Genomic DNA, 20,092 nt, shown 5'->3' with positions numbered 1-20,092 from the left:
TGGAGAGCATTTCTATAACAGGGCATCCTGTAATTGCCTGTTCTATAAAGGAATAGCACCTATGTTTCCTTATATAGGTGGCCTATATTTGGGAGTAAGCAAAAAAAGGAGAAAACCCCCTATGAATGCATAGAAGTTTCAGGGACCTACAGAGGTGAATCAGGCGATATGTTTTTATATTTTATTGGTTTCAGAACATTTTTTATCTTTATTGTTTTTTGGTCTGTTAATAAATATGCTTATTCATCTCTGCAGTTCTTGGAATGTAATTGGTCCTCCCCTACTCCCTTCCCCAAGAATATTTTAGAATGAGGGGCTTTGCACACCATTAGTTGGAACATTGAAGTTAAGTAAACTTTTTGCACACAATAGAATAATGAATGGCTTTGAAGAAAACTGAAGAATGTTAAAATAAGTACAAATCATTAAACTGAAATATAGTTAGGGCTGAATTAAATTTTGACACTCACTTTTTATGCCAATGGTTGAAAGCAGTATGAGCACCGTTTTACAGTTCTGATAAAGCTTCGGAGACTTTTCCTTCTGTAGTCCATTTTATACCCATTTGGATACTCCAAGGCATACTTTTAGTGTAGTGAATTATTTAGGACTATATTTTGGAGATACACAGGTAACTTATAGTATTCTACAGGTTACTCACATAATTTTGTGCCCTGCTTGTATGCCACCCATTTGCAGCCATGTGTATGCTCACCTGCAAACAATGCACTATCGGAGATATGCATGTGGTTTTAGAATAGTGTTTAGGCAGGTTTATCGTTATATATGTGCACACATGCACACATATATGTTCATATGGTAACATTTTAAGGGAGTCTTTTACAAAGGCGTGGTTGCGTTTTTAGCACACACTAATGATTAGCATGCATTATATGGGCGTTTCTAGTGTTTAGCGCATGCTTATTTTTAGCGTGCACTAAAAATGTTAGCTCGCCTTTGTAAAATGACCCCTAAATGCATTAGTAACACCCAAAGGAGATGCCCATATTATACTTCAATGTGAAAAATGTTTTTTGACCCCTATATATGTCACACAGAATGGTTTCTGATATTTAAACAAAATTTAATATTAGACAAATGGAACATGACAGACAAAGACATAACACATTTTTAAAATTGTCATTTATTTAAGAACAAAGTTGCCCAACATCCATGCTTGAAAGGGGTCATGAATTTAATATACTGTGTCACCAGGTCCCCTTTCCAGTGGTAGGCCCAGGCCGCTCCTGCTTAGCTCACCGCTCATCTCTCCTGATTGACCTTCCCACCAGAAACATGTCTGAAACTTTGCGAACTTACCTTAACCTGCATTACCCCAATTGCAAAGGAATCAAGTACAAAACCTACTATGGATCCAACTTCTCCTTCTTAGGCAGCCAACTCTGGAATGCCCTCCCCAGACCCATCAGATCTATCAGCGACTATCTACCCTTCCGAAAATCGCTAAAAACCCATCTGTTCAAACAGGCCTACCCAAATGACCCAAACTAATCCTATGAACCCATCTACCCAACACATATCCAGGAGACAATGACAATGACCCAGACTACATCTCCCATCAAATTTCCCTATGCTTATCCCGTGTCCCATCCCCCCTCCCGCCTCTCTACCCCCTCCAATTGATCACCTACCCCTTGCTCATACCTCTCCTACTCCCTTCACCCTTGCCCATCTCTACCTACCTATCTCTTTTATTAGTCTACTATAATTAACTTATATTTTGTCTATCACTACTCTGTAATCCATATTATTATGTAAGCCTCATTGAACCTGCTTTGAGTGGGAAAGTGCGGGGTACAAATGTAATAATAAATAAATAAATAAGGCAGGGCACCGAACTCCCATAGAGCATATCCCAAAAGGGGGCATGGGCATGTAAGGGGTGTTTTAATACTGCCTCGCGTGCCTAACTTGGGTGCCAGCATTTACACTAGGTTTAACCAGGCGTAAGTCTGGTGCCCAAAGTTAAGTGAGGGAATTTGTGCTACACACTATTCCAGTGTTTCTCAAATCTGGTCCTGGAGTCACTCTAGCCAGTCAGGTTTTCAGGATACCCACAATGAATATTCATGAGAGAGATTTGCATGCAGTGGAGGTAGTGCATGCAAATCTCTCTCATGAATATTCATTGTGGGTATCCTGAAAACCTGACTGACTAGAGTGTATGGGCGTAGTTTGGGGGGGGCGAGGGGGGCAGTGCCCCCCAAACGCAGGGCCAGCACGGCAGGCAGCTCTCCCTTCGTCCCGCCCTCAGCTCCCCGTTCCTTCTCTCCCCCCTCCGGCGCGTTTTATCTTTTTATTTGCAGAGACAGTGACGGCAGTAAAGAAGTAAACACTGCAGGCTCGCCTCCAGCTACTCCCTTCCCTCATGCAGTTGTCCCGCCTTCGCGGAAACAGGAAATGCATCGTGCAGAAGGCGGGACACTGTGAGGAAAGGGAGAAATTGGAGGCGAGCCTACAGTGTTTACTTCTTTACTATGCTGCCTCTGCAGTCCTGCTGTTTTGGAGGAGGTGCCTGTCGCAGATGTCATTCAGCTGCTGGTTGCCGTTTGGGACCGCCATCGGGATCGGGATCGGACTCAGGGGGTGGAAACGGATCGCGGGCAAGACAGACACATCTTGTGTCCATATCTTGTGACTGACAGCGTCCTCCCTACATGGAAGCTCCAGAGGGCCCTGCCCTGCCAGACAGTCTTTCAGTCTAGAGATTCATACTAGCACGTGTTGCATTGTGTCACCTAGCCACGTTGGACGGTCTGGAAATGGCTGTGCTGCACAACTACAGAGTTATCCATCGATCAGCTGTTCGTCATCATTGGTGAAGCCTGATAGTGCCTCTTCCTGCCAAATATGATGTTTCTTCTCATCTCTGCTGCCCTGTTCACCTGACTCCAAGATTCCCAGTGAGTCAAGACCTGATTCTGGACTTTTCCTTTTCCTTCCTTCTTCCTCTTTTCTTTTACTTTTCTCTCCCATACCTGCCTATTTATTTGTTTTAAGATTGTATTTTTATTCCCTTCCTTCCTCCCTCTTTCCGTTCCATCCCTTCTCCCTTTTCATTGTAATTATTTTATTAGTTCATTGTAAGCCGCTTTGGGGCTGCAAAACTGTGGCAAAAGGCGGGGTATAATATAAATGACCTAAATTAAATTATACTGTAAGGGGAATATGCCATTGCCACTGTATTGATGTTCCACTATGTGTTTTATTAAGTTGTTTTAGTTATTATCTATTATGCTTTCTGGTTTAGTTTGTTCCCAAAAAAAAAAGCTCTTGCTCCCTTCCTTCCTTCCTCCATATTAGCATAATTTGCATATACATATATGCAAATGAATATGCTAATATCCCCCGCCCCTTCCGTTGCCCCCCCCCCCAAATGAAACAGTCAAACTACGCCTATGCTGGGGTGCCTCCAGGACCAGGTTTAGCAACCACTGCACTATTCTAGAAAGAGCACACACCCTTTATACGATAGCACTTAGTGTCAGTTTTTTCAGTGCCCATTTTTCAGCACTATTTATAGAATTCCCCCTTAAGTGATTTTGATACATATGCCAGTGGTTCCCAAACCTGGTCCTGGAGGCACCCCAGCCAGTCAGATTTTCAGGATACCCACAATGAATATTCATGAGAGAGATTTGCATGCACTGCCTCCATTTACATGCATAGGGCTAGATTCTATATATGGTGCCAGAAAAGCGCTAGTCTATAAGCTAGACTTAAAGTTAGACATGGTTTATAGAATAACACTTACGCCCGGGGAATTGTGCCTAACTTTAGGCACTGCCATTTGTATCAACTGAAACATGGCATCTACATTAGGCACGGTATCCGGTGAGTTCCCATCCGGAGAGTTCCCACCGGACAGTTCTCACACCCAGTTCCCACCCAGACAGGTCCCATATGGGGCGATTCACCTCTGGATAATTTCCACTTGAGAGGGACAATTCCCAACCAGGACTTTTCCTCTCGCCGGTGACCTCTCGTTTGTTTTTCTGTTGAATTTTTCCCCAATGTTGAATTTTTCCTTCAATGAAGTCCCGGTGTTGTGGACGCTCTGGCGGTGTGTCTTGATCATGTATCCTGTGCGTTTTCATGGTGTGTGCTAGATACGTGTCTCACACTCTCACTCTCTCCCTCTTGCACGGCGCTCCTCACTGTCTCTCCACCGCCACGAGCAAGCAGAGCAAAGACAGCAAGCAGCAGCAGCTTCCGCAGCTTTCCCGGCTGTAGCTGCCCTGTGACTCCCCTCCCGCTGCCATTTAAGGAAGTTTATTCAATTTTGAGAGGCTGGTTATTATAGGGACACCTTGCACGTGTTGTAGGCAAAATTCTGAGTTTCTATCTATTTATTTTTTACTTATTTAGGAGCGTTTAAAATCTTTTTTTTTAGCTTACTTATAAGCAGGGTACAGTTATGAACTGCATGTCTAGAAGGGGAAAGGGATGTGTAAAAGGTAGATTAATTGTCCTAGTGTGTTTTGTGTTTTATTTTTTAGTTATAGTTGGGAATTGTCCTCCCTGGTGTGGTGGGAGTTGGCTCAATGGGAAATGTCCTAGGTGGGAATTATCCAGTTGGGAACTGACCTAGAACTGTTAGGCACATATCTACTACTACTACTTAACATTTCTAGAGCGCTACTAGGGTTGCGCAGCGCTGTACAGTTTAACAAAGAAGGACAGTCCCTGCTCGAAGGAGCTTACATATCCCTGTTATTCTATAACAATGCAGATAAATTTTAGGAATGCCCATGTTATGCCCATGAACCTCCCATTTCCGCGCCCCCTTTTTCAGATCGCATGTAAATACCCAGTTAAGCTTGTGAAAAAAACAATTATTGGTGCTAATCAGCGCGTTATTCAATTAAATTGGGTGCATGTCCAAATTTACGCATGCAATTTTTGGAGACTTCTATAGAATTAGGGGGGTAATTGTCAATTCGTGACGCCAATAACCCACATACATGCTATGATTGAATGACTTATGCGCACAATTGGCGTTTCTCATTTGGCACCAGTTTATAGAATTGCCCTTGGGGCGGTCTTCCAGTTAAGATTTCCATGTAAATGCATGCTGATATTCAAGGAGAAAAAATATATATTCTTCGAACCCGACCAATTGCGGTCCTTCCTTGATATGAAGAGGAACCAGGTTCCACTCCAAACCTCGAGTCCAGAAAAAATTTGAAATTTTGAAACTAATGCTTGTCTTCCTTAAATTACTTTGGCCATGCCAACTTCCTTTGGTTTTTCAATCCACCTTGATCTCTCTGTACTTTTCTAGTGGACTATAAAATCCATTTCCAATATAAGATTGATGTATAGATTATTTCTTTTTGACTCTGTTGTTTGAACTGGATGTATCTAATCAAAGAGGTTTATCTTTGTTTAATTTGAAATTAATAAAGAAATTTAAATATAGAATTGCCCTTTGAGAATGTAAGTAAGGATTGCATAACACATCTACTGCAATGCTGCAGAGCAGAGGCGTAGCTAGGTGGGGATCCTGGACAGTGGCCGCTACCCTAAACAGATTTTGAATAAAATGGCGCCTGTACAGATCAGCCCTTCAGCTTCACACTGAAGCCTATTTTACAAAAGCTCTGCTCCCCCCCCCCCCCCCCCCGATATCAAATCCTGGCTAAATGTCTGCAGCACAGCCTACCCGAGCTCAGGCTGTCTTCTCACATTGCTGCACCTAAGGATACTCTGTGCTTAATTCATTCTTTCAATGGCCAAATTTAAGGTTTTTGTGCATGCAGGTAAGACAAAACCTAGATCCCTGGGGCACAGGAGCTGTCAGAGATGACTGGAAAACCAGATAAGGAGCAAAGGAATACCAAAGTAGTGCCCCTCTGAAGCAGCACATGCATACTGCTGTAAGTAAAGTAAGCAGGAGCAGGCTCCTCTTTTGCAGGACTGGCTTTAAGATAGCGCCACCTATAGGTAGGACTGTCTAGCAATAGGAGAGGAGGTTTCTCCTCCGGAGATCATAAAGCAGGATCTTGTTTAGTCCAGGAATTTGTTGCCTATGCAGAGATGCCAAGTTACCCAGTTTCAGGCTGGAGATTTTGGGCCACCCATTCAGTTGCATTAGGGCACTTGCAGCGTTGCTTTCAATACACAGCATCAGGCACTACAAATTCCACATTGCTTTGGGATGTAAGTTCAAAACCAGAACTGGCCAAAACGTCTTCAGCCTGGAGTTGGTAACTTGGCATCGTTGCCTATGTCTAAATCCAAGCTTGCTCTTTGGCCTGTTCAGCTTGCCTAAATCTAGACCTGATTATTTCTCAAATTCTGTTACTGTTCTTGCAACTGTCTTCTCCTCTGAGAGACTGTTCCATGCGCCTATCCTTCTGTGAAAAGAACTGTTGTGGAAATGTCAGGGATTGAACCCAAGGCTTCCTCTGTGCCTGCCCTCTAATACTGAGCTATATTCCCTTCTGCTTATATCACCCAGGTCATGTTACAGGCCCTATACTGGCTCTTTCTCTTGGTAGCATGTTTTAATTGTTGTACCTGACATTGTGCTCTTGTATCTCCCTTCAGGCAATGGAAGAAGCCATTTCCCAGCTGGCACAGGAGCTTAGAAAACTGCAGGCTCTCTGCAGCAGACAGGCTGTACTGCTGCAGATGCTAACAATGAGAAAAGAACCCAGCACTGGTGAGACTAAGGGGCCTCGGTGAGCCAAAGCATCCGAGAGTATCTATTACAAATAAAATCACTGGGCAGCAGAGAGAGTAATTTAATGAACACATCACCTGGAACATTATTTTTAACTGACAGGATAATCATAACTACAGAAAGCATACGTCTCATGTTTTCATTACAACAATATAATTGAAAATAACATTTAGGACTAAATTCTATAAATGGTGCCTAAAGAATTGGTATGAAAAATAGCGTTTAGCACTGTTCTATAAAGGGCGCTTAAAGTTAGATGCCATTTATAGAATAGCACAATGTTTCCCAATCCTGATCCTGGAGGCACCCCAGCCAGTCAGGTTTGCGGGATATCCACAATGAATATTCACGAGATAGATTTGCAAGGAATGGAGGCAGTGCAGGAAGATCTCTCTCGCGAATATTCATTGTGGATATGTCAAAAACATGACTGGCTGGGGTGCCTCCAGGCTCAGGTTTGGAAATCACTGGAATAACGCTTAGTGCCAGGAACCGCAACTACATTTAGGTGCAGTCATTTACACCAACGAATCCTTGGTGTAAATCCCTGCACCTGTATTAGGCACAGACTCCATTTATTCTGTAACAACTTGCATAAATTAAAGGAACGCTCCCAATTCACCCATGACCCTCCCATGGCTGTGTCCCCTTCTTGGATCCACGTGAAAAATTTACACATGTAAATTTTAATTAATTCCAATTAGTACCAATAATTGCTTGTTAAGATCTCAATTGTTGGCACTAATTGGCTCCTTATTCAATTAACTGGTGCATACAAACTGGGCGTCTGCCCACATTTGCGCACATAATTGTTAGAACTTTTATAGAATTTGGAGGTTATGACGCAGTTATGGAATGCATTACCAACAGACTTGAAAGCAATCAACTAAACAACTATCTTTCAAAAATCTCTGAAGACATTCTTCTTCAACAAGGCCTACAATAAGAATCCACAGCCTCACTAAGTCACCTCACCAACCCACTCAATTATGAACGCTTACCTTCGATAATCACCCTAATCACTCTCTTCCTTCTTCTTTTTCCCTTCCTTTTTTTTTTTATTTATTCATTTATTTCAATATATCATCACAATACGTGAGTATGCATTCGGCATTTATACAAAAGGCAAAAAAAGAAATAAAAGGAAATATCATTACCAGCCTTTCTGTCCACAAGTTTAGGAAATTTGGAATCCAAGAATTAGAATTTAAAAATAAAACATATAGCAATAATCACGAACTAATGGTTGCAACCTCTGGATCAGACCCCAGCCTGCATTTAGGGAGGGCACACAACATTCAATTCCACTCTAGCATCTAGAAATTCTTTTAACTGTTTTGGGTCTACAAATTGAAAATGTTTACCCTCAAGCATTACATTACAATAACAAGGAAAACGTAATATGAAAGTTGCTCCCAGTGCCACCACCCTAGGGCAGAGTTCCAGAAAGGCCCTCCGTCTCATCTGTGTAGGCCTTGAGAGATCAGGAAAAATTTAAATTTTTGAGCCCAGAAACAGATTTTCTAAGTGTCTCAAGGAAAGCCTTAATACGGCATTCCTATCAGGCTCCAGCACAAAAGTAACAAGCAGAGTCAACCTCTGAGTAATTATCTTCAATGAACTTTCAAGGAAAGAAGTAAGATCCATTCCTTCCCCTGCTATCGGGGGATTTTCTTCCACCACTCCACCACTCCTGATGTAATAAGCCCAAGTAAGGGGAGGCACTGAGTCCTTATCCATTCCAAGAATATCAATCATATATTTTTTAACCATATCCAAAGGGGAAATTAAAGGCGATTTGGGAAAGTTAAGAAACCTGAGGTTCAGTCTTCTAGCCTGGTTTTCCAGGTACTCCAATCTTTTATGTAGGAAATTGTTATCCTTAACCAAAGCCGTTTCTACAGATCCCATTTCTTGAATTTTAGTATTCACAGTCTCCAAATCTAAGGTTTGCTGTGCAGTCTTTTGCGCCTGAAGCAGGGCAGCCTCAGAAAGAGTCTTTATATAGAAGTATTCATTTTTAAAGTAGTTTGCATAGAAGTGTGAATGCTGTAAACCATGTCCCATAGTGACTCTAATGTCACAGTTGCTGGTCTATTCACACCACTAATGGCTGGAGAAGAGTGAGGTTGATCTTCAACACGAGCAAGTTTAGAAACGATGTCCTGGGGCAATACCTTTGAAGCTGATTGTAACAATAGCTCTCAGCGTTGAGATTCAGCCTCCGTTGCTGCAGACACTCCCTCAAACCGATCGAGCTGAGCCCCTTCGGCTTCCTTCTCTGTTAGAGCTGCCAGCAACTCCCCTCCAGGCTGGGGTGGAGTAACTCATTCCACGGGGCTCAGGGAAGCCCCGTTTCCATTCTCAATCGACGCCGAAGCGCCGATAGTTGCAGAGGGGGTCGAAAAACCCTGAGGACCCGGTTGCTGTCTAAAAAATTGCAAAGTTGTCTGCCTCGTCGCCGAAGAAGTCACAGGAGCTGAGGGATGTTCTTTCACTTTTCCTCTCCGTTTCCCCATGTTTGATGAGGCGACGGAGGCACCGAAGAGGACCTACAAACAGAGCAACTTCCAGGAGCTAACACAGGTGCGTCCATTCACAGTGCCATCTTGGATCCCTAAAGCCTCTTTTTCCCTTTCTAATCGTTACACATTACTAACTGTATCTGATCTGATATCCTGAAATGACAATGTTAACAAACCTATTTAAGCCACATTGAGCCTGCAAATAGGTGGGAGAATGTGGGATACAAATGCAATAAATAAATAAATAAATAAATTATATAGAGAGCTATCAAAGTGCACTGTGCAAAAAATTCACTTGATCCCTATGAGCTCTTATATATACTACAGACAAAATTCACAAAAGCAGGTGAATACAGTAAGATTAAAAACATGCTTTGTGGACTAATGCCTGTACATTTTTTCCCCCAATGGGGAGTTTCCCTAACTATGTCTTCATTATTCTGGCAAATTTCTTGACAAAGCTGTCTTTGGAGTGTTAAATTGACATTTCTATAAATAAATAAAATATGCCACATGTCCCTAATGTGCTCCCCACTAGGTTACTCTACCTCCCTCCACCCCCATGTTGGAGCCTGTGTGTGTTTTTAGTTCATGTAGCATGTGTGTATCTGACATGTATTATTGGAGAACTGCTTCTGTCTGATATACAGCAATGAATTTCCTGTTAAAAAAAAATAAGAGGAGCTATAAACAAGTGAGAAAAGCATGCAGAGTATGACTTATGGAATTTTTTTCTATCTTATGTGTTTGGCCATGCTAAATTTGGTTCCATGATGTTAAATTTTTGGAAAATTATTTTGCCTTCAGACAGACAGACCTTTGATCCCTTATGTATAATTTCTTTGCAATATCTGCTGGGTTGGAGCAAATAAAAAGGTTCCACCATATACTCTAATGACTGTTCCAATTTCTTTTTTCTTTTAAAGAAATGCCCATTTCTCTGCCAATTCAATGCACAGATGCTGGGGGTTCTGAGCAGTCCAAAAATGCCTTCCTCAGTCCACAGGGAAAGAAAACTCTGACTGGTGAGCTTCCTGTCTCAACCACCCCTACACTAGCCGGAAACCAGAAGCAAGTCACTGAGATTCTGCCCACTTTTGATGTCAAGTTCCCACCTATCACAGAGAACTACAGTTTCTTAAACAGTGAAGAGGAGAAGACAGAGTTGGCTATGGTGGGCCTTTATGGCCTGGACTGTGCCATGCAAAAGAACAGGCCCAAGCTGGACCATGACCTCTTCTTTGGCAAGTTTGTTATGCCATCCTCCACTGGAGCTGCTGGTGATGGGGAATCGCCAGGCACATGCAAGATGCGGGACTGGCTGTTCCTGAACCTAGCTGATGGCAAATCCTTAATAAACCTGTCTGATCTTTATGAAGATCTTCCTGGCTTACAGCTGGAGACCACTGCCACACACAATTGTATGCCTACAGAGGGAAAATCCCCTGTTAGTGTACGAGGACCCACAAAGGTACGTGGATATGCTACAAAACTGTCAAGTTATGAGATTTTGGGAGGTACAACCCTGGTTTTCCAGATCCTATTTACAGTGCTTTCAGCAAGATATCAGTCTTTATTGAGCTAAATCAAGATAGGAACTAGAAAAACAAGACTGGATTTACATATTATGATGATATGGATGTAGTGTTTTTTTTGTTTTTTTGTTTTTTAGTAAAGCTTAGTTTGAGTTATCTGCAGCAGAACCCATTTTATTCCTAAGGGCCCTGCTACAGATAACTAAACTAGGTCCTGCAGTGCCTGCTAGCGGCTATCTGTCAATGCTGTGGTACAAAGTTCAAGTTTTAAAACTAGGGAGGAAAGAGTATGGAGATTAGTTGATAAAGTTTTGCTTTTTTAATATATTTTTATTCTGCCTATCACTAACCTACAATTCCTCCTTTAAACCCCAATCTTTAAGTTCCCAAAGCACAAGGCGAAATAATGTTCACTTACAGAAAAATTTTCTCTTTTCTCAGAACTTCTCAGAAAGAAAGTTAAGTGGGACCTTTCATCTTTATATAGTTTTGAATCTAAGGGGACTGCTTCAAACAGACCCTTTCAAGCTAACTCAGTAATCAAATTGCCCTTAATTAACACCTAATTCAGGTCAGTAGCAGTGCTACCTCTCCAGCAACCAAAGAACATAAAATAACTGTCGTTTAGAACAAGATTTGAGCCTTCCTACTATCTTTTAAAGTTCTTTGGCTGTTAAGTTTCTACCTCTAGAAAAAGCTTCAGTTTAAAACTATTTCTAGAGAAAATTTCATTTTAAAACTATGGGAAAAGGGTTGTACACTATGGAAACTAGTTAATAATGCTTGCTTTTCACTCTCTCTCTCTCTCTCTCTCTCTCTCTCTCTCTCTCTCTCTCCCCCTCCCTAAGTCTAAACTAGGTCCTGCAGTGCCTGCTAGAGGCTATCTGTTAATGCTGTGGTACAAAGTTCAAGTTTTAAAACTAGGGGGAAAAGTATGGAGATTAGTTGATAAAGTTTTGCTTGTTTTATATATATTTTTATTCTGCCTAACAAAGGGGGCTGGGGATAAGGGTTGGAGAAGGGGTCAGGGTGCTGGGGTAGGATTGGGGGCAGTTTGACCCACCAAACAAAAAAGCATTCTGCTACCCCTAAGGACTTGCTTTTTATAAGATTTGCGTCCAAAGAGCTATACATCCCATACAAACATGATCTGGTGGAAATCACCAATGAAATCAAGTTAAGCCTAAACATCACGAACTCATGGGCAAATGCATTCCAATTATATCTTTCTCATCTGTCTCTTTTCCAAGCTGAAAAGCCCTAACCTCTTTAGCCTTTGCTCATACGAGAGGAGTTCCATCCCCTTTATCATTTTGTTCGCTCTTCTTTGAACCTTTTCTAATTCCACTATATCTTTTTTGAGATATGGCGATCAGAACTGAACGCAATACTCGAGGTACTATATTTCTATCTGTTCACAGTTTACAGAATTGTTTATGTGGTCAATAAGGCTCCTGATGAAGGCATGTCTGCTGAAATTCAGCCGTATCGCACCTTTTGACATTTGGCTTACACTATTTCTGAGGCAATACAGACCTGTTTGTTCCTTAGGAAAATTATGAAGTATTAGAAACCATTTTTTGGTTGACCATTTCTTGAGAATTGTACGGTCTTTGATTTTGCCATTGACTGATTCTTGTAACCTCTTATATGTTGGTTGCACTGCTAATTCCTTTAGGCAACTTCAAACCTTGCAGAATAGTGTTGCTAGACTGATAAGTCATGCTAAAAAGTTTGATAGGATTGGCCTTGTCTTGAGGAGCCTGCGCTGGCTTCCAGTGAGGGTCTGTATTTTTAAGATGTGTTTATTAGTTTTCAAATCTCTCTATGGCCAGACACTTAAATACATTAGATGCTAAGGATCATAAATGGTTATAAGTCATTCAGAACACAGCTATCAAACTAATCACCAGTCATCGCAAGTATAATCATAAACTCTGCTCCTCAAATCAGCCCACTGGTTGCTGATCTCTCACTGTATTATATATAAAATTCTGCTTCTAGTTTTCAAAATTCATCATGTGGGAAAACCACCTTACCTCTAGTCTCCTGACCCCCTACTGCCCCACGCGCGCTCTTAGGTCCTCACAACAAAATAGACTCATCATCCCTTCCTTTAGAGAGATAGTACTAGATACCACACGGAGTTCAATTTGTTTCAATACAAGGACCAGAACTCTGTAATATGCTTCCACGACATCTAAGACTACAACCATCTCTTCAAAACTTTAAAGCAGATCTTAAAACATTCTTATTTTCAGATGCCTATATCTGACTTCTTTTCAAACAAATCGGATGTGAGACCTGCGCACAGAGCAACTCCCCATTGTACTTCCCCACCACCACTGTCCTATCTGATATTGTAGTTCCACCCCCTTACCCACACTGAAATTGTTGTTGTCTATACACCTCCCCCACCCCATGATTAGAATGTAAGCCACTCAGACATACTATTAATGGGTGGGATAGAACATTCTTTAATAAACTTGGAAAACTTGGCCATATATTTTTGCCAAGGAAGGTAAGGTTCCTGCATGCTACTGACAGTTTAATTTTACACTTTCCCCTCGAAACAGGTATCAAAGTAGGGGCAGACTGACCACTCGGGCAACCAGGTAGTTCCCAAGGGCTCAGGGCAGCTGGAAACCCAGTGCCTTCCCCTACCTGATCCAGCATGCTATAGTCTGTCTCCTTTCAACCCAGCATTTTTCCCTGTCTGTTCCATTTCTCCCTCCCCCCATCCGCGATCTGGCATACCTCCCGGTCTACCTTACACTGTGTCATTCAGGAGGTCCCTGACAGTGGCAGCACTTGACAGATGCCTTTTCTCTGCCATGACCCACCCCTCCGATGCAATTTCCTGTTTATGCAGGGGTGGATCACAGCAGAAGACAGACTGAGCAGGACCAGGGGGGGTGCAGAAGGGGGGAATGAAGGGAGGGAGGGAGGGGTGATGGATCCCAGGGGTAGAGGGGGAGGAAAAATTGAGAATGATGGACTTGGGGGGGGGGGAGGGAGGGAAGAAATAGAGAGAATTGATGAACCTGAGATTGGAGGGAAGGGAAGAGACAGGAAGAGATGGACCACAAAGGGCAGGGAGGGAGGAGAGAAAGAGAGCGAGAGAGAAATGATAGACCAGGTGGTGGAGTGGAGAAAGAGAAGTGAGAGAGAATTGATGGACCCAAGGGTGGAGGAGAGGGAGGGAAGAAATAGAATTGATAAACCAAAGTGTGGGAGGGAGGGAGAGAAAAGAGGAACAGATGTTGGGTCACTAGAGCAGAGAAGGAGGGAAGAAAGAGAGAAATGATGGACAGGTCAGTCAACCCAATCCATCAGTTTGTCAGTTATTCAACCCAGTCGGTCAGTCAGCCTAGTCTGTCAGTCTGTTAATTAATCAACCAAGTCAGTCAACCTAGTTAGTCAGTCCAGTCAACCCAGTTAGTCAGTCTAGTTGGTCAACCCAGTCAGTCAATTTTGGTCTTTATTTTTCTATTTCTAATTTATTATCCTGTATTTGGTGAGGGTCTGTCTGAGTGCTGCATGTGAGTGAATTATGGTATTCTGTGACTTCTGTGTAGAGGTCTGTAGCAGTCCCATTTGTTCAGTTTTACCAGTAGTAGATCTATCAGTGTTATAGGGCCAAATGTAATATTTGTGGTGCTGCCTATTTATAGGTAGGGTTCTTGTCGTCTGAATCATAGGATTTGTGCTACTGTTATATGACATGTTTGCTACATGTATGTTAGGATTTTTTCAGGTTTTGTATTTCACAATGTGCTCAGTAATGGAGAGGTTTATTTTGTTATTGGCTGGATGTCTTGAGAATCAGATATTTTTTGTGTGGTGTCTTCCATGGAGAAATACCCTATATCTGAACTGCATCTGTTGTTGGGGGAGGGGGAAGATATGGAGTTTTATGGATGCAGAGCATGTTAACATTTAACTAATAAGAACTGCTATACTGTGTGAGACCAAAGATCATGTATGCAGCAGTGGTGTAGCCAAGGCCTTGGGGGCCTGGGCCACCCCACTTTCGGCTCAGGCCCCCTCCAAATCTGCAGCACATGTTAAATACCCAGTATACCGGAATGTAACTCACCTTGAGCTACTACTGAAAAAGGTGTGAACAAAATCTAAATAAAAAAATAAAATGTCTGGCAGGAATGCTAAAGGCTCACCAGTCAAAGAGATTGCCTGCCCAAGCTGCTCCCCTCCTCGTGCTGCTGCAGTAAAGAGAAAGTCAGCAGCATGCCTCCAGCCGCCGATGCCAGGATTCATCATGCATCCTTGCTTACAAAAATGAGTTACTAGCAGGGTGATTCCTTGCCCCTCTCTTCCTACTGGCCATAAAAAGTGCTAGTTGTGGGACCCCACTACTATACGTTTTGGAAGAGGAGGAAAGGGGGAATTCCCAGATAGCACTCTTATTACCAGCAGGGAAACCCCCTTTTTTTTTTGTTTGTTTGTTTAATGTAAAGAGTATGGGGCAGCCTGGGAGGAGGGGAAGTGGATAGATTTATGCATATTAAGATGAAGCAGAAGGAAGAAAATTCTGATCACCACAGGTAATGAGCTTTGGAAATATTATAATAGATGCAGAACCAGTAATCCCTATCAGTCGGGAGGCTGGGATGGGAGAGGGGGGGAACCTATGATCCTTTTTGCCCAGAGGCCCAGATCACTCTCAGTCTGCCCCTAGTATTAAGTATTATTATTTTGCTACTAGACGATTTTCTTATCAAGCTGCTCTAATGTGGAACTTTCTACCATTGTGTATAAGAGAAGAAAGGACTTATTTAGGTTTCTGTAAGAAATTGGAGACATTTTTGTTCAGAAAATTCCTTTTACAGCATTAGATTATGAATGTTTTGTCATGTGTTTATATTTAATTGCATTTCCTAGATATGGCCAGTCTTTTTTTTATTGTGCTTCACGAAGAACCAGTTTGGTATTCTGCAGAATATAAGAAAGAATATTGTATAGTATTAATGAGTACACTGCATATCTCTGGATAGGCATGGTGTAGAAGTGTACATGACCCCTCTGCCCAAACTACAAACAAAAGAGCAATTATTGGCCCTTTGCCAGAGAAGGATAGATGTACCTAGCTTATTTAACATTGCTTTTGACTCGTAACCACTTGTAACCACTCACCTCCACCTACCCTCCTCTCCTCTTTCCTGTACACATTAATTGATTTGATTTGCTTACATTATTTTTTGTCTATTAAATTGTAAGCTCTTTGAGCAGGGACTGTCTTTTTTCTATGTTTGTACAGCGCTGCGTACGCCTTGTAGCACTATAGAAATGCTAAATTGTAGTAGTAGTAGTAGCTTAAAATGAATGTGCATTCACTGACAGATTTGTGTATGAAAACAGTAACAAAAATCATGATTTCCAAGCCCAGTAACACTATTGAAGACAATAGGACTGGCTCCCTCTGTTTCTGGTGATAGCCACCCATTTGACAATCCCAAGAAAAGCAAAGATGATCAGTGGCTTAACTAAATTCATCTGTTTTTATAATTCTTGTTTCTCGCTTTCTTCCTTCCCCCCCCCCCCCCCTCTGCTTCCCCAAGATCACATGGTGTGTGGCAGAGGACTGCCCACCGCTGGACCATGGTGGAAGGCTAAACTCCGACCTCAGCCTCAGCTCCCAGACCTGTGACTTCTGCCAGGCCATTTTCCCAGCAGGAGCAGCCACCCGGGGCGACTACCTGAGGCATCTCACAGACCACGTTGAACCACACTGAATGAGAGCTTGCTTGGTTTCCCAAAAGCATGGGGTAAAGGCAGGGGCATCTGCACTATCTACTGATGTCTCCCATCATCGCTTCTGCAGATTAGTTTTATGTGCAGAAAAGGTCTGTGTTCCTCCTCCTCCTCCTCCGAGCTCATACTGATCCTGAGGTGCTCCTTTAATAGTTGAATCGAAGTATTGAAAAGAACTCCAGGCCGAATGGAGATATGTGTTATCCTTTCTTGCACAATCTGGGCTCATGTAGTTGTTAAGAACATAAGAATAGCCATACTGGGTCTGAACAATGGTCCGTCTAGCCCGGTATCCTGTTTCCAACAGTGGCCAAGCCAGGTCTCAAGTATGTAGTAGAAACTCAAATAGCAGCAACATTCCATACTGTAGAAAAATGCTTTCCCCATGTCTATCTCAATAGCACACTATGGACTTCTCCAAACCTTTTTTAAACTCAGATATTCTAAGTGTTGTTACTACATCCTGTGGCAATGAATTCCAGAGCTTAGCTATTCATTGAGTGAAAAAATATTTCCTCCTATTTGTTTTAAAAGTATTTCCATGAACTTCATTAAGAGGCTCATTTTCAAAGCACTTAGCCTCCCAAAGTTCCATAGAAACCTATGGAACTTAGCCTCACAAAGTGCTTTGAAAATATGCCTCTCCGTGTCCCCTAGTCTTTGTACTTTTACAAAGAGTGAAAAATCGATTCACTTCTACTCATTCTACTCAGGATTTTGTAGACCTCAATCATAATTCTCCTTAGCCATCTCTTTTCCAAGCTGAAAGTCCTAACTTCTTTAGCCTTTCCTCATATGGAAGGAGTTCCATCCTCTTTATCATTTTGGTTGCAGTTCTTTGAACCTTTTCTAATTCCGCTATATCTTTTTTGAGATACGACGATCAGAACTGAACACAATACTGAAGGTGAGGTCGCACCATGGAGCAATACAGAGGCAGTTGTTTTGGTGGACTAACCAGTATCACTTGCAGTGTGCTTGGCTGACATTTGTGGGGAATAATTTTATCAGCCTATTTTCTGTGTGTACAGCATGTTTTACATGTTTAAAAGGTCTCTTATACAATTTTGCATGTGTAAAAAGTACATGCGCTGAAAGCATCAACTTTTATGCAGACCACGAATAAGTGGTCCTCGGGTGTAATTTGGGTGATGGTGGGGTAGAATTGCAGTATAGGTACATATATTATAAAACATGTGTACACGCGTAGAGAACATAAACAGGTTTACACCTCCTTCAGGGCCAATGTAAATTTGTGTGTGAGACCTGAGGCTGGTTCTGGAAGCCTAGTTTATAAAATGCACAAAAGTGTCTATTAGGAGTATTCAGGTCAAACATATTTGTTCTCTTTAGTTTCCTGTGTTATCTGTAGGCATTTTCATTTCATTGTATTTCAGTTTTTAAGAAATGCTTTTTGGGGGGCAGTGTTGTTAATATTGCATAATTGTAAAATTAGCCTAATGGTTAGTGCAATGGGATGAGACCCAGGGGAACTAGGTGTGAGTCCCACTCTGGCTCCTTGTGACCCGTCATTGCTCCAGGTACAAAAAAAAATAGATTGAAAGCCCACTAGCAACAGACAGTGGCCTAGTGGTTAGAGCACCAGGCTTGACATCCAGAGGTGCCTGGTTCAATTCCCACTGCTGCTCCCTGTGATGTGATCTCGGGCAAGTCAATTAATTCTCCATTGCCTCAGGTACCAGCTTAGATTGTGAGCCCTCCAGGGACAGAAAAATACCTTCAGCTACTACTTCTGAAAAAGGTGTGAGCAAAATCCAAATAAAAATATGTAAATCATCTTGATTATACCTACTTGGATAGTTCAAAAGCAGTAATGCAAAAGTTACAGACTACACAAAATACAGCAGTTTGATATTTTCCCTGTGAAAGATTAACTCCATTTTTAATATGTCTGCATTGGCTTCCAGTTGAACTTAGAGCTCTGTTTAAATTGTATTGTTTATTTAAGATTTTAAATAGTAGTACACCATTATATACGTACTCCTTTGTTTTAAAAGGTGTGAAAATGTGGGATACAAATGTAACAAATAATAATAATAATAATTGCCCCACATTCAAAATCTTGGAGTTTATGCAAGCAGTCTAATTTTGGTATTCCCTAGTTTTAAAGGAAAAAGAACTAAGGGGCCTTTTTACTAAGCAACGGTAAAAGGGACCCTGCATTAGTGGCGGTGGTCATTTTTGCCACGCGTTGAGGCCCTGTTTACTGCACCAGGTAAAAAGGTCATAAAAAAAGAAATGGCCATACGTTAAGGTTGCACTTACCATGTGGCCATGTGGGAGGGGAGCACTTACCACCACGGCAGGTAACTTCTGCGGTAAAAAATAGGGACCCATTTCCCCTAGTGCCAGAAATGGTGCACAGTGCGCACTGGGGGTGGAACTATTGTCGGCACCCTGGTTGGGCCGGCGGTAGTTCCAGATTGCCATGTGGTAAACCCACAGTGGGTTTACCGCTGCTTTGTAAAAGGGCCCCTAAGAGAATATTTGATTCTACTTTGGCATTTCAGACTGTTGGAAATTACTTCTTGACAGTGTCTCCTTTTCTTACCTTTTGTGAAACACAATGAAAAACCATTTGGAGGCTTTTTTTTTTATTTTATTTTTACAGAGGTGCCAAAAACAAATATATATACAATATAACATAGTAAAATACCCAAAAGCCCCAGGTCTAACAAATACAATACAGGGTCCCTTTTAACAAAGTTTGATAAACAAGGAAGGAACCCTATGGAGATAATACTGTCCAACAAAGTAGGAAAGGGATATAGGTCAACCAAATACACATAGGACTCCAGAGGTAGAATAAACAAATGTCGGGGGGGGGGGGGGGGGGCTGTGCTTTTAGAGTGGCACTTTGGTGTTTTGTGTGGCAATTTGATTCTACTACTGTAACAGTTGATTGGCCGGCCAAATCGGTATAATCGAAAGCCAATTTTGGCCAGCTTCAACTGTTTTCCGTCGCAGAGCCGGCAAAAGTTCAAGGGGGCGTGTTGGCAGTGTACCGAAGGCAGAATGGGGGCGTGGTTAAGAGATGGCCGGCTTGGGCCAATAATGGAAAAAAGAAAGCCAGCCCTGACGAGCATTTAGCCAACTTTACTTGGTCCCTTTTTGTTCACGACCAAGCCTCAAAAAGGTGCCCCAACTGACCAGATGACCACCGGAGAGAATGGGGGGATGACCTCCCCTTACTCCCCCAGTGGACACCTCTCACCCCGAAAAATATATATAAAAAAACATTTTTTGCCAGCCTCTATGCCAGCCTGAAATGTCATATCCAGCTCCATCACAGCAGTATGCAGGTCCCTGGAGCAGTTTTAGTGGGTGCAGTGCACTTCAGGCAGGCGGACCCAGGCCCACCCCCCCCCCTACCTGTTACACTTGTGGTGATAAACGGGAGCCCTCCAACCCCCCCCCCAAACCCACTGTACCCACATGTAGGTGCCCCCCTTCATCTCTAAGGGCTATGGTAGTGGCGTACAATTGTGGGTAGTGGGTTTTGGGGGGGATTTGGGGGGCTCAGCACACAA

General features: G+C 42.4%; 1 protein-coding gene across 1 annotated transcript; it reads left to right on the top strand.

Moving 5' to 3' along the window:
* The first annotated feature begins 2,870 nt into the window (after positions 1-2,870).
* On the top strand, positions 2,871-16,840 carry LOC115465063 (TRAF family member-associated NF-kappa-B activator-like). The gene is made up of 4 exons (XM_030195461.1): positions 2,871-2,924; positions 6,574-6,688; positions 10,161-10,705; positions 16,349-16,840. The coding sequence occupies exons 2-4, from the start codon at positions 6,577-6,579 to the stop codon at positions 16,520-16,522; spliced, it is 831 nt and encodes a 276-aa protein (XP_030051321.1). The 5' UTR covers positions 2,871-2,924; positions 6,574-6,576; the 3' UTR covers positions 16,523-16,840.
* The last annotated feature ends 3,252 nt before the right edge of the window (positions 16,841-20,092 follow it).

The sequence above is a fragment of the Microcaecilia unicolor genome, chromosome 3, assembly GCF_901765095.1.
Source record: "Microcaecilia unicolor chromosome 3, aMicUni1.1, whole genome shotgun sequence".
Taxonomy (NCBI): Eukaryota; Metazoa; Chordata; class Amphibia; order Gymnophiona; family Siphonopidae; genus Microcaecilia; species Microcaecilia unicolor.
The sequence above is the reverse complement of the archived record's forward strand: the minus strand, read 5'-3'. Positions and strand labels throughout refer to the sequence as shown.

Bases quoted from the DNA above. Each gene is read 5' to 3' on its own strand.
- LOC115465063 (XM_030195461.1), top strand. From the start codon at position 6,577: ATGGAAGAAGCCATTTCCCAGCTGGCACAGGAGCTTAGAAAACTGCAG. The intron at 6,689-10,160 runs GTGAGACTAAGG...TTTCTTTTAAAG, and splicing joins GAGAAAAGAACCCAGCACTG to AAATGCCCATTTCTCTGCCA. The intron at 10,706-16,348 runs GTACGTGGATAT...TGCTTCCCCAAG, and splicing joins GTGTACGAGGACCCACAAAG to ATCACATGGTGTGTGGCAGA.